Source organism: Pempheris klunzingeri, chromosome 2, assembly GCF_042242105.1.
Source record: "Pempheris klunzingeri isolate RE-2024b chromosome 2, fPemKlu1.hap1, whole genome shotgun sequence".
NCBI lineage: Eukaryota > Metazoa > Chordata > Actinopteri > Acropomatiformes > Pempheridae > Pempheris > Pempheris klunzingeri.
Genome location: NC_092013.1, coordinates 27,835,886 through 27,851,333, shown reverse-complemented (window position 1 = coordinate 27,851,333; position 15,448 = coordinate 27,835,886). Strand labels below are relative to the sequence as shown.

At 38.2% G+C, this 15,448-nt stretch overlaps 1 protein-coding gene across 1 annotated transcript in view; it reads right to left on the bottom strand.

The window, feature by feature from the left end:
* Positions 1 to 15,448, bottom strand: part of LOC139209562 (copine-9-like) — a 127,014-nt gene that overhangs the window by 74,151 nt on the left and 37,415 nt on the right. The window contains exon 4 of the mRNA XM_070839325.1: positions 11,996 to 12,099. Coding sequence (XP_070695426.1) covers positions 11,996 to 12,099 — 104 coding nt within the window. The remainder of the gene's footprint in view (positions 1 to 11,995; positions 12,100 to 15,448) is intronic.

Sequence of the window (15,448 nt, the reverse complement as noted above, 5' to 3'; positions counted from 1 at the left end):
ACCCGCTGCTCTCCTGTTAGTCAGGGGTGAAAGCAAAACTAAGACCATATAAAATGAGACTGTCAGTAGTTTTCAGTGTCTAGAACACTTCAAACAACTGGCACACAATTCCCAAGTTACCGTTGCTTTTTCATTCACTCTACATCATTTTTTGCATTTCAAAGTAAAACAATGGGGAATGTTGTGAGAGGGAATGTTGGGAGGACAGTTTATTTATGTCCCAAGCTCCTCTGCCTTTTTCTCTCTCTCCTCCTCAGCTGTCTTTTTCCTACTTCCAAATATTTGGTTTTTAGTCTTATTCTCTAGTTTCCATTCTTCACCTCTCTACCCAACACTTGTCACTTAAAAATGATATACAATATTATACAATTAATTTGTATTTGGAAATACATTTTGTAAGAAAAAATAGTTTCAATTAAGCTTTTCTTTGTGTGTTTGTTCATTTCTTTGCTTATACTGATATATGAAGGAAAGGGTTGTAAGAACTGAACTGTATCTGCATATCTTAAATGCCAGAATATTTTTACTGAACGTACAAAATGTTTGTGGTCAACATTTTCATTTGTTTTCCTAAAATATCCACTGGCAACTAAAGCATGATTAATAATGTGATTGTTATATTTCAGTAATTGAAAGCACTTATTATGGTTAGAGAAAGATCATCTCACGCACAAAACAGGAAGGTGGCCACCACATTGCCAAAACTTCCACTATTGCGACTTGGAAGTATTCGTGCAAACCACACCGTCAGTCCATCATTTTGGTCTATAGCCTATTGAAATCAATATCTTGGTGAATATTGGGTGACTTGAGACAAAATGCATTCATGGTTCCCGGAGACTGGAGCCAGCTGACACTCTAGTGCCAATGTGAGGTTGACATCTTTGGTCTCAACTTAATTATTTAGACAAATATTGATTGGACTTCCATGAAATTTGGTGCAGGAGGATGAATCCTGATCCACAGAGGATGAATCCCGCTGACTGCACACTAATATGCTCTAAACAGAATTAGTATTTGAATTAGTAAAGTATTTAGCACAAAGCATGCAAAGCAAGTACAACATCAGTGTGTTACACGTGTGTAGTGGTAGGTTAACAGGTTAACAGGTGAAACCAGATACATAGAAACAGCACATGCCTCCTTTTATTATCTGTTCTGGAAATGGAAATTCTTGACTTGGAAATACAACTGAGGCTCATAATTACTGTCTGAGGGACACAATATCTATACTGCTTAAAGTCTGGACTTTACTAAGTTATAAAAATGTCCTGGACTGGTAAAAATATTGTCAATGATCATCCAATAATCATATTTCAAAGGAGACGGGATCCCTTAACCACACACCCACTTATTCTGCACTCCTGTTTGATCCCTTTTCTCTCCTCAATACTTCCCCTGTTGGTCCTGTAGACCTGTGATGGACAGGGGAGGGTTCTGCATGGCCAGAAAAGAGACCAACACAGTGTTGCAGCGTGACAGGACTGACAACCGTGTGACAAACTGACCCACACAACCTGCATCGGGAAAAGGGGGGAACCAAAGATTCAGAAATTTCAGAAGTAAAAATCCTGTACACACCGACTCTTTTTCTAGTCATGCCTATTGAGAGGGCACACAATAATGGAGCTTTTTGGAAACTGTATATAGCTACGGTGCCCACTAAACTCACTTTGATTGCCTGCTGCTTTCGGGGGTTTCATTTTTTCTCAGCTCGGCATGTGCCAAGTGTCGGGTTATAGGGCTTTGAAGAGGGAAGCAAAAGCCGGGGACTAATGGAAATGATGGAACTGAGAGGGAATGTGAGAGAGCCACCAGCTACATATACCACCAACTGTGGCACTGTAGCTTGTTCGAAAGTGCTAAATGCAGTGCTTTCTCCACTTATACCCCCCCCCCCCCAACACACACACACACACGCATTTTTTATTATATTTCTATCCTCGGTAAATCACTACTTCAATCTTTCCACTCCTCCATTTTAACAGAAATCTCGCCCACCCGCCCAGCAACACCACCACTACGACCACCCCATACTCGCTTAGCAAAAAATCTCCTTCTCCTATGATGTCAAATCGAGCTCCATGTCGAGCTTGGGTGGAATCAAATGAAATTACCACACAGTAGGTTAAAGCCTGTGAGCGATGGCCAAATGAGATTCGAGTGCGGAGGAGAAATAGAGTTGCTAAAAATCTAATGACCTCGATTTAGGTGGCAGGCGGCAAGGCAGCTTATCAGAAAGGAGAGTGAACAATGAACAATTTGTGTTTTGATACATTGTGAGTCACCTTCATGTTTCATATCCCTCCCTTCCTTCATTTTGTTTGTATTTCTTTGTGCAACCTACATGGTGGGATTCAGATCACACTATGTGGAGCTGCATGGGTCTTTTGTGAATTGAGATCCATACAGCTGAGCTGCACCAAATCAGGATCTGCATTAGGATTTAGGTATATCATGCTTTGAACCAGACACTCCTGAGAATCCGGTTTATTAAAAAACTTGGATTTCCTCCTGGGCTTCACACATACTCGTAAAACTCAGCAGTAAGAGTATTACTCTGTGCAAAATGTGCAGCGAGGTAATTGAGCTGATTCATATAGTAATCATGGCAAGGATTAATGCAGTGGAATCATATTACTGTTGTGTGTCAGCCAGTGAAAATCCACCCTGTAATGAATTTTTAAATCCATCATGATCCACCATGTGTGGAGACACACCACATAAGAAGAAGCTAAACCAAGTTTATTTGGGGTAGCAGCTTTAATGTTAAGGCCCTCAAAAATGTTCAAAAGCAGAGTACAATAACTTTTTTTTAATTCTATTCACTGACCTTTCCAAGAGGAAAACTCTCATAAATACTATGATTCGTCTTTGTTAATCAGTATTTTAACCAGCACAACACAACATTTACCAAGAAACAAGTGAAGTAAAAATCATAACTCATGTTCTAATTTCGAAGTTCCTGAAAAAACCTTGAATCAGTAGATACTTTACTACATTACATTACTTTAACTGTGATGCACCACTTTACTTAGGGGCATTAAAATACTGAATTACTAAACAATACTAATAAATAAATGCTACTGATAAATCAATGACTAATAAACACCAAAAAATTACTAATACAGAAAAAGTCAGCAGTGACTTGAGACAGAAGACTTGAGGAACTGTGATACACCACTTTGCTTTGGGGAGTTAAAATACTGACAGAGACGTCAGGAATTAAGCACCGAAGTTCATTCTTGACGTTGGGATTTGGTATGTGACAAAATATTGTCAACTGAAGGTACATTTACTAGCCTTTTCTGATCTCTGAGGTTTCTACCGTCCAGTCCTCACTAGCAAGGAGTCTCAGGTGTTAGTATTTGATCTAAGTGTGGAACTTCTGTCATGTGTTACACTAAGGCTATACAATAACTTGGATTAATGGTATTAAGGCATAAAACATTAAATTCACCTTGGACTGTTTTTCATAAATGTCATAAAACAGTGAAAATGTTCTGCCACTACACATGTGGGTCTATTTGTGAAGGAGTAACCACAATATCACCTTCTTCTTCATCATTCTCACCACAATCAGAGGGACTGCAGCAGATTAAGAGTCATGTCACTGAGAGCGATTTATGTTAGGAACAAGCAGCTTTATGTTAGGAACAAGTTAGCAATGTTATGCTCTATTTATGTTAGAAACAACAATACAATAAACTGTATTAAGGCACTTTAACCCTTTAACGTCCTCACCAAGAAAAAAGCAATGAAAAAATGTATTCTTCCTATATTTTATTTCCTTGGGGCACTAATTACAAAAATCAATGTTTTTTTATGAACAGACCCCACATTTTTTGAAATATTGGCCTCTACCAAACGGTTGAGATGTCGTAAGTAAAACATGTTTTCAATAAGATATAGTGAGTCAAAATGTGCTCTACCATATGGTTGAGCAGAAGGTTAAAGGGTTAAAACCTGAAGATATGAAGCACTCACAGTGGATCTTGTACTGCTGTTGATCTAAAGGGATCAAGTCCAACAAGTCGTCCAATTTTAGCTGAAGTGGGACTGAGTAAATCTGAAACAGTGAATGACTAATCACTGAATGACACTGACATAATATTATTAGTTCCGTATTTATTAATTTTATGACAAAAAATAACACCTCATTGTATGTCATGACTATATGTTGCTTATATACACTGACGTGGTGTGTTAAAGGGGAAATTTGAATTAGAATACATCTGTTTTGTAATAAATGAACTGTACAGTCTGACCTGCTCAAACTGAGAAAACATGGTTGTTCATGGATCAAGCAAATCTCTATTCGAAAGACAATTGCTAAATCAGTGAAGCTACAACTTGATTATAATTCTACGCGCAAACGGTTTTAGTGGAACTTTTTTGCATGCAGCTCAAATGTGCCGCCTACTTTGATGTGGCGAAGGACACAAGTCGCAGGACACATTTTAATTGCTTCACTACAGGCACTGGACAAGCTTTTAATGACATTTTAACTGTTTCAACAGCATTACAAATTTGATGTATTTCTCACTATGTTGTAGTGAAATTGCATTTGGCTGTTTTGTACGTCTGCAGGTTTTAGGACTGTAAAGAAAGGAGCTTCTGAATTAATTGGCTACATTTAATAAAGGTGTGTATCGAAATGTGATTTACATATTCAGTTTGCATCATGGATGAGGCTTCTCCTAGTTAGAGTCTGAGCTTGGAATCGACAGAGTGTTGGGAACATTTAAAAACCCAATTACACACCACTGCACGGTGTGTTAAGCCAAGGGCCAATTCACTTCTTAAGGGCGCAGAAAGAAAACGTTGAACAGCCTTAATTGCATTTTTCTACAATAACCAATGATTGCAACACCTGTGCTCTCACTGTGATGGAATTCACACTATTAGCACCCCATGGCTAGGTTTATGTTCTTTTAGTGTATCACCGGTGTTAGTTTGGTTCTCCAGTGGACTGGCCTAGAGGGTCTTTGATGAGCATCCTTCCTTTATAATGTTGCATTCAGAAAATTGCTTTGCCTTGTCCTGATGCCCATCCCAAAGCTAGCATCTCTAACATCAGCTCCATGGTTTGAGCTAAAAAAAAAACCTTAATGATATTAGCAAAGGTGGAAGACACACTCAGATCAACACAACAATATAGAAATACTACAATTTCAAGATAAAGTCCTCCAAAGTCCCAGGGTCTAGGGTCACTAGATAAATCTGAGAGTTTCTGAGAAAATTAAAGGAAAAAGGAAAAGAGAAAAAACTGCTACATAAATGTTCAGTTTTTGCTAATCTTTCTTTATTTCTTGTGAAATATTGCATAACTTAAACAGTTACTGAATTGCAGCCATGTGAGAAGTTTAGAGCGAAAACAACTCGTTCACAGATACTGCTTTTTTGTAAAAGATCTTGTGCCAAAAAATTGGGAACCACTTTAATAATGTGTTGTGTTTACAAAGCTGTACTGTGCTGCCACCAATTCCAAATACTGGGCCTCAATGGGAACAGAGATAGTGGCAACGACCTCGTCTGAAAGCACCTTTACTCTCATTAAATCCCATGTGCTATAACAAGTATTTGGTGTGTATCAAAGCCTGATATATCTAACTCCTCTTTGCCAAAGAGCTCCATTAAATCACATCTGTGAGCAACATGCACTGGATGTTGCATGTTTATATACAACTTTGAACAACTTTAAATACATTTGGAGAGAAACGCACTGCCAATCAAATTATGTTTTCTATTAACATAATGAGAAAATATTGTTAATCAACATACCTGGCAAGTCTTAACCCCTTACTGCCTGAATTTATTTACAATTATATAAAAAAAATTAATTATTTGCGTTTTTGCATTCAAGCAGATGCTAAATTAAGTGGAGATTGTTAATTTGAATATAGCATTGCATAGAATAGTACAATATGATAATAGTATAATAAAATATTTATGTATATACGCATAGAATATATATATATATATATATATATATATATTTATGTATGTATGCATCTATGTATATATAATATATACATAGAATATGCATCAACCGGCATTAGTGGGATACAGAGGCCACCTCAGCTGCATCAAGACCGGAAGAGACAACAGGCAACAAGGGATTAATACTGTTAATACTGAATGTACAGTTGCACTCAAAATGAATCTATACAAATATAATTTTTAGGATACAGAAGATGCAAAGGGTGGCATGTCCCTTCATTACACACACACTGTAGTTTATTTTGACTCAGTCCCACATATACTATCCTGATGCCCCAAATACTCACTAGAGCACCAACTGTGGGAATGAATCCAAACAAATGCACTATTTCCTTCCTGTTTAAATAATATGCTTGCATTTTTTAGGAACCAGTTGGACTGAGGCTGAGGGCCACAGACGCTGTAGGGAAGTCAGGAAGTACAGATGGACTTAAATATTGTTGATTTTAGTCTTTTCATGGAACTTTTGTTTATTTGAACACAAACACAAGCCTTATCCTTCAATAACACAAGTGTTATTACATCAAATGTGTGCCTCATTGCAAACCATTATTATTACACTGATGCATGTGATATGAATTACTCAATACTGACATTTAGTGCAACGCAATAATAGATATTTAACAACCAGATAAATCTGCCATTCAAACAATATATTTTTGAACAAAAATCACTTCAAATGATAAATTGCTTTTGTTGTCACAATTTATCAGTTCAGCCCATTCCTCCTCCATTCCTTATGGAAATAATACATCACTTTGCTCCACATCTATCTATTGTGATTCAGTGGGCTAAAAATAACCTGTGTGAAGAGGTGGGAGTTTAATAATTGATTCCCTCTACTGGGATGCTCCCTTTTATTGGAATCCCCTGTCATGACCCCATATCAGCGAGACCACAGCACTCTCCCGAGACTCAGTACAATCCATATCTGGGCCATGCTGGATTCAGACTGAATACCCATTTATTTCTGTCTCTCAGACACTGTTGTCATCATTTTTGCTGTGTGGGAATGTGAGTGCCAACAGATGGAAAAGTGGCCGATAAAAATATATTTCATCATTACCGTATTTACCGGACTATAAGCCGCTACTTTTTTCCCACGCTTTGAACCCTGCGGCTCATACAACGATGCGGCTAATCTGTAGATTTTTCTTCGCTAACGTTTCAGTGACGGTTTCAGTGCACAGGAGGAGGATGAATAAAAACATTAATGACTTTTCTGTTTTGTTCGATCAGCCGTTTTACTGCCGTGTTACAGGAACAATTAAGGTATGTAAATAAACATTTACAAAATCTTTCTGTGTAAATATCTCATTTCACAACGTATATCTCTGCGGCTTATAGTCTGGTGCGGCTAATATATGTAAAAATATTTTTTTCTTTTAAAATTTAGTGGGTGCGGCTTATATTCCGATGCGCTCTATAGTCCGGTAAATACGGTACATTATTGACCAAGAACACCTTATAAGGCCATGAGTTATTATGTGTTATTGATGTCAACATGCAGCGACATTAATATGAATATCAACAATGGATCAACGATAAACAAAGCATGGCAGTGACCAAACCATGCATAAGACTCACCCTTCATCATACAGATATGTGTGATGCAGGGCATAATATGTATAGCCAAACAATAAAGGTGACATTCTTTTGTTCCTCACAGTTACTGTGGACAGAAATAGCAAAGCCAAGCAGCAGCCAGGTGGAACCCTCAAATCCAATCTGGAAGTGTTTCTTGTCTTCAACTTTTACTGTATCTTTCCCACATTTGGTGAAAATGACATGTACCTCTGAAATCAAAAAATGATTTAGGTCATTTGAAGCATTTATATTAAACATCATTTATAGGCCACAGTTGAAGGCAACAGACTGAGGTGCAGCTAATATGGCAGATAAACAGCGCTGCACTGCCAACAGTTGCAACTGCAACATATGCATGAATTTTAAAAGATAAAACTAATTAAAATGGGAATTAATTCTCTGTAAAGGCCGTTTAATATTACTCGTAGATTCTGGGCATTTGTCATTTTCACTGAAGCAGTGACTTGGGCTTTATTTAAAGAAGAAAAAAGAAAAAAGAAAAGCACACATCTGTTGTTGGTGATTTTTTTTAAGGTTGACAAGGAGCAGGGACAATTTTGAGTGACAGCATGATTTTGCTATCTTACATTTACTTAGGATGTTCTGTGGAAATTGCACATAAACTGTTTAAAAAAGCTTCCATCCAGGAAAAATGTGTTTCGTATTTCATAAGCTTTTAATGATTAATCAATGATCCATCCTTTACATAAGGTCTGAACTTTCAATCCTGGTTTAGCACTTTGTGGAAGCCCATTAGTATTTCAAGGACAACGTGCACTTACTTACTACAATTTGCATCAAGCACCAGTAAACAGTTGATGTGATGAATTCATTCTTTTCTGATTACTGACGTGAAAGCATAGAAAAGAAAGTCAAAGCATGCAGTCTTTGGGAGTTTTGCACCGCAACCAGAAACAAAAGATTTGCTGTCATGTGTGAAGAACGGTGATTCAGGTAGCATCCACATTAGCTACTAAAGCCGATGATGCACAACACTTTGAAAAGAGGGAGAATGTGTTGCCATTGTTAGTGTGTGTGTGTGTGCGTGCTATATTTTGCTCTACTTAATAATTCAGCATTAATGATTTACTTTGTTTGGAGATTAAGACTCCTCACTGAGCGGGGCAGTTGCTGTCCCAGGGGAGGAAGCTTTAAACTCAACATTCAGTGCCATGTAAAACTTGGACTCTTATGCAGCCAGAATTATGGGCTGTTCAAATGTGTCTAACACATTAAAAATGTCAGCTGTGTCACTTTAATTCTTTTATCCAAGGTGCTTGGGAGATTATGCTACTGTCGTGCCTGCTGAGACTAAGCAGCCAAAGCCAGATACCGTTTTGCCTAGAAAATATGTGGAGCAAACACTGGAGAAAATATAAATTAGAACAAACTAGCATGACCATTACATTAAACAGGATTGTTTATTCGTCATCCTGAAAAGTTAAGAGAGGCTGTCAGTCAGTGGCGTCAGCTGTGGCGCAGTAGCCAGACTCTCTTCACTATTATGGACTCTTGCTCCAGCGGTAGTGAGGCAGTGTGTATTCAAATGGAGAGAGGCCTGAAGGGAAGGGGTAGGAATTTTTCATTTGGTTACTTTCAAAATCTGCTCTTGCTAGTTTCTCTAGTTTAACCAACTCTGCCACCACTGACAAATCTAGATATTGTTAAATAGTAAATAAACACATTTTAATTGTGCTTAACATGTTTCTGTCCTTATTTTCTTTCATACCCTGCCTCCCAGAGAACATAAACCATCCTAAAATGCACACATTTTTGTAGCAACTCGTCATTTCTTTCAGTTAAACTTGAGTCTGTCATACAGTAAAGCATATACTGTATCAACTGAAACGCAATTTTGCCACCTTGTATTATGTAACAGTATATAAAAACTGAGATCAATCTTTTTATTGTCTTTACTCTTAGTATAAATCATTGTATCAAATCAATCAATTGTTTAATGGTAAAAGTCATAAATCAGTTTGTGTTTGTTGTATAACTGGTTTTGTCATCAGAGTTAACAATGCTGTGATTTACCTTTACATCCCTGTCCTCGCTGAACACAAATGTCGAAAGTGTAGCTTCTTCATTGACATTTCAAGTTCTAACGAGCATATCAGTTCAGACTGCAGCTTCTTCTGTTATTGACAAAGGATTGGGATTAGTTCAATCAATGCTGCAGCCTGGTGTTGTTGATGTTCACATTTATTGACCACACAGTGATGGGCAGAGGGGTGATGAGCAGCTCTGGTCAATAAGAGGGATGTGATAGGCTCTTTGGCCTCTTCTTGTACCTGACCCCTGCTGGCTCTCTCATCTGATCCCTGTAGGGGCATCGATCCCCTATTACAGTGGTAAAAGTCTACGTTTTCTCCTTCTGTCTGCCTTTATCTACCTGCAGTCTCCTCCATGACTGACTTCACAATAAAAGCATACTTTGAAATGGATCTGTAACTACAGGGAGGCTATGTAGATCAGTAAATAAACAACAACACTGTTCTCTTCTGTTTGAATCCTCTGAGACTGGCATTGGCCTCAACAGGCTGCAGAGCTCATTGTGCTCATTTGCAGACTCTGAAAAATTCCATTTTAACTCTCCTCATAAAAACTTCAGAACATCTTTATATACTTTAAAGCTTTGAACCAAACAAAACAACTTTGAAGATGAATAATGAGCTCTTGACAATAGATTCAGAGGAAAAATAGATTGTGACAAACATAAAAGGATAATCAAAGGCTGCGTGCATATCGTGCTGTAATGAATGAACTGCTTGTTTAGTGATGCGCTTAGTTCACTTTCAACTGGAAAACTAAATCTACTCTGTCACTGCTGGTTTATCAGAGTGGATGGACCAGTGGTGGATAGGCTGACCTTTGATAAAGAAACAATTATTTACTTTTCAGCAGCAATTCATAATTCAGATTTTCATTCAAGACTGTGAAACCATCAGAGATGGAGTCTTGCTGACAGGAGCAGTTCTGGTTTAATTACCTTGCTCAAGGGCAGTGCTGCAATGCCAAAGAAACGATAAATAAAAAGGTGCTGACATTAGATACTTTTCCACTAATTTGCGCTTGTGTGTGTGTTCACATGTTAATTGGTGCGTATGGCCTGAGCAGTCATAAAGTTTGGGCTTCATGCAGATCATGTCATGTGGATGTCAAAATGAACCTCCCGCATGGATCCTCGCAGCTGATGCATCACCTTGGATTTAATTTTCATTGGACCTAATAGCTCAAATTCTCATATTTAAATGAGTCATTTCAGTTTGTAATATTCAGAAAAAATGTATTCATTGTTTCCCAGCTGTAATTTTTGCAATGACTGTATATGAATAGGTAAAACTGTGGCCGGTGTTGATCTCATGCCATTCAGGAACAACTGTCTGTGTAGATTGACATCTGCTACTTGTGATCACCTTGTTTCTACATTTTTTGACAAATATCTGACCAGTTGTATAATCTAACACACAGCATGAAGGACTGACGGAGCTGGAAGAAAATGTGCCAGTTTCTTCTACAGCAGTCTGACAAACACCAACTGATATTTACACAGTAGTGTTGCACTGGGACCAGCTGGTCATGTTTCTGTTGTCTGATTGTGGCTATTCAAGACATGTGCTAACACCATGTTTCATGAAATGAGCTTATTAGTGTGTCACAAGCTGACAATTCAAAACTATATTATCAATGAAACACGTATCTACAGAGGTGGCTGAACAGATGTTTTTAAATTCATGTTAATAAATCAGCATCCAGACCAACCAAGTAAAAATGATCTGGTTTAGAGATTGTTTTCGAGATTGTAAGTAATATTAATAACTTCATTATCTGCTTCATTGCCCTGATAAGTTAGCATAGCAGATCTCAAGCTGGGCCGACAGGTCAGACCCATTTTTAGCCACTGATGAAGAACACCTGACAGATGTCTGTTAGCCATAAAATAAAGCCAGCATAATCTCATTTATTAGCCTAAACGGGTAATAATCACACAAATGAAGAGGACATTTAGCTACTGAAAGAAATTTTTAACGAGACAAGTTTTAGGTACCATGCTAGAAAGCCTGAGCCTGGGTAAAAGAGTTGAAGGCTGTCATCTCACTGACTTTACAGCTTGAATGATTTTTTTAGGATACAGTTTTCCAGGATTTACTTTATTCTAAAAATAGAAGGAAAAAAAAAGTGTTGCATACTCTGTGATTCTGCTGATTTAATCGAACAATTTGACACGAGTCATCCAGTCATGATGCTTTCATGCTAATCAGCTTTGACTGGAGGCTTGTAAACCTAGCGGGTATGAGTCAGCAGGCCAAAATAAGAGGAGGTTTGATTGAAGTCATTCCCTGGTATAACAAAGGAAAGAGACAGCAGTGCTGTAGAGGGAAAAGGCGGAGATGTTCCCACTTACACATCAAAGCGAAGATTCTGCTTCTCTTCAAAGAAGAAATCAAGGACAAACTTCCTCACAAAGTCTGGGTTCAGCGTGTTATCGATCACTTCTGTCCGACCAAACTGGAAGAAAGACATTGACAAGAGAGACAAGAGAGGATGAGAGAGTCAGCACCATGCTGATCTGTACATTTAGTGAGAGGGAGAAGAAAGAAACACTGTAGGAGGTTAACTGCTTCTGCTGTGTTGCTTCTTTTGTGGTCTTATAAGTAACCAATTAAAACCATTTAAAAGGAAGAGACACACCGTAAATCAGTCTTAACCTGATTAAGGCAGTGCTAAGTGTGTGGTCTGATTATCTTACTGGGAAAAATGACTCATGATACATTTATGCTCATCTTTTTTCAGGGAATGTAGATGACTCAGATTTCGTTGGTTTTGTAAGCTACACATCGGTCATCAAATGCAGGGAGGGCTGCCGAATCAATTTCACCTCAAGATAACAAATGATGGCTTTGCTGAGACAATTAATCCTAATTATCTGGAGAACGATTGAGGTAATATTGAAAAAGGCAGAGCTAGATCTTGATCAACGAAGTAATTCAATAAGGTATAACAGGCGGAAAATGGAACCCCATAATTGCGTCACAAGGGGCCGTAGGGTCAGGGCCCTCTGGCTAGACAGCTCCTCGGCACAGATTAAGAAAATATACGTATATTTATGTATGCAAATTTTCACATATACGTCCTGTAATATATGAACAAAATATTGCTGAATACAAAAATTCCTATCCATACCACAAAGCACAGTGATTGTGATGGCACTAATTAAAATCAGGTCAGTTAGTTTTAACTAACTAAGTATTTCTATACATTTTCTATATATATTTCTATATATTTCTTGTTTGAGCGTCAATGGTCTATAGTATTCTAAACCAAGCCATAGTTTTCCATGCCTTGTTAGTAGTAAGTATCTTGTCTCTGTAAGTATCTTGTTGAATTAAAAGTTTGTTAATCTGTCTCACGTTGTGCATTTGGGTCCACCTTGTCTCTGAGCCTTGAGAGTAACAATAAGTATTTGGAAAAGCATAGCTGGACTCATCCAGACTGACAGGTCTCATAGAATCTGATCAGATCTGGAAGCAATATTAACCCTTGTATGGTGTTCGGGTTTGTGGACCAGATTTAATCCGTTTTCATGTTCTTTATCAAAAGAAAAATGATACGATTAATCATTTTTTCAAACTCAGATTCATCAATATGAGCCAAGGCCAATGAGTCTGAGTTTGAAAAAATAATTAATGGTATCATTTTGCTCTTGATAAAAAAATGAAAACGGGTCTCACAGAACACCATACAAGGGTTAAAATCAATTCGTTAAATTGTACAATAAGATCAGAGATAATCAAGGCTGGATTATGGACCAGACCAGTGGTGCCAGCTCCCTGGTGCCTCAGACAGCCAGGGGGGCCTCCAAGCCTCAGGCCACGTGTCGTCTCAGAAGAAAGTTAAATGTCAGGGCCCTCTAACCACTAGGGCCCCTAAGACCCATCAGGGCTTACAGTGTGAGGGCCCACAGACCCCTTGGTGCCGTTGGGCCCCTCGGCAACTACAGTGTGAGGATCCCTGGGCTCCTATGCCCTTCAAGCATGAGCTGACCTCTAGGGCCCCCAGGCCCCTCGGTGCATACACCAAGCACAACACCTGGGCCCCTTGGTACATAAAGTGCATGCTTAAAACAAGAGCCTCTCTGAGAGCCACTGGTTGGCACATTATACTGTTATATTATACTATTATACTGTGACATGACACAATATTCACTGACAATCACTGGCCTAGAACTCTGTCTAGTTAGTTAGTTGGCATTTTTACTCACAATCACACTATTTACGGATTATTGTATATGAACTGTTGTTCATATTGTGTAAAATTGTGAACCTTTAAGTAATCTGATTATAATTGTGGACCTCACAGGCAGGGGCCTCACAGGATCATGATCTGATAATGATGATAATGTCTTTAGAAAACACCGCAGTAAATAATACAGCATGATGCTGCAGTCAGCGTTCAAAGTCAAGAAGCAGATAGATTTGTAAATGCGTGTAAATTGGGTTATTTGAGATATGTGAAATGTTAATATCACCTCAAGCTGTTATTTCTATGTTTTACTGCAAATGTTAACACATTTCTTTGAGGGGGAAGAAGTTGGAAAGATTACCATCAAAGATAACACACATACTAAAATATATTTTACCCTGACCTCATCAAACTATGCAGGTAGGTGGTACTATGAGTAGATGAATGTAAGCATCATTGCAACATTGACTTTTGTGCAAAATCCAAACTGGCTTTTAAATGCTTCTAAATGCATTAACTAATTTTCGGCATCAAAATATTTATTTCCTGGTCACTTTAACTTGGATTCATCAGTTAAGTAGACGTGAAAACAGCTTATAGTAAAATCCTGAACTGCTCAAACTCAATAAATACAGTATATGTATTATTCACACATGGTTACCTTTGACACCTATATTGTTTTGAAGTGCATTATATTGCATTCTGTACTGATAGCACCATTGACAATAGGACAGTAATTTTCCAGCTCATCCTGTCATACTGTGTTGAACATAATAGCATCCTCTCACATATATGTGAATCTCCTTTTGATTGCTGTACAATCATACACTCATTCTTCCACTCACAACACAATCCCATCATGCTCTCTGGCAGGTGACAGTGATGAGCTATTGATCTGACAAATGCTGATAACCCCCACCTCCATACCCGTTCCTGCTCTACTCTGTCACTCAAACTCAGTAGAGACAAGAGAATCTTCTCCATCAGGTATTAATCTTTTTGGATGGATTTCAGTCAGAGCTCTTTAAGTCTGTCAGCGGCAGCTGAAGCCTTCAGAGTTATGAGTTCAGATTGTTGCAATAGATAAAGTCATATTGTCAACAGATGCCATCAAAATATTAATTAGTCACCAAAGTTGTCACCAATTTATTAAGCATGGCGAGTACATAATAAGATCTGTTTTCAGTTGTATATTACAAGAAAACCACAGGTGAGTTCAACATGATAATTATCTTAGTTGTTTAATTGAAGGGGAAAAACAGCTCTGTATCACACAGCTTCACATGATCACATCTTCATTGTGATAAAAGCCAGTAATTGGGATAATGAATGGGTTGCACTTCATCCCACAGTGTGATGGCACAGATGAATGGTAGTCATTACCTGATTGGTTATGTAGCATGGTAGCCAGCATAGACTGTTCAGCTTGATGATGATACTGAAGGAACTTGAGGCAGACGCCAACTTTGACCAACTTTGTCTCTTAAAAATTACATTTATATATCATCCATCCATTGTCTATACTGCTTATCCTTACGGGTTGCAGGGGGACTGGAGCCAATCCCAGCTGAGATTGGGCGAGAGGTGGGGTGCACCCTGAACTGGTCACCAGTCA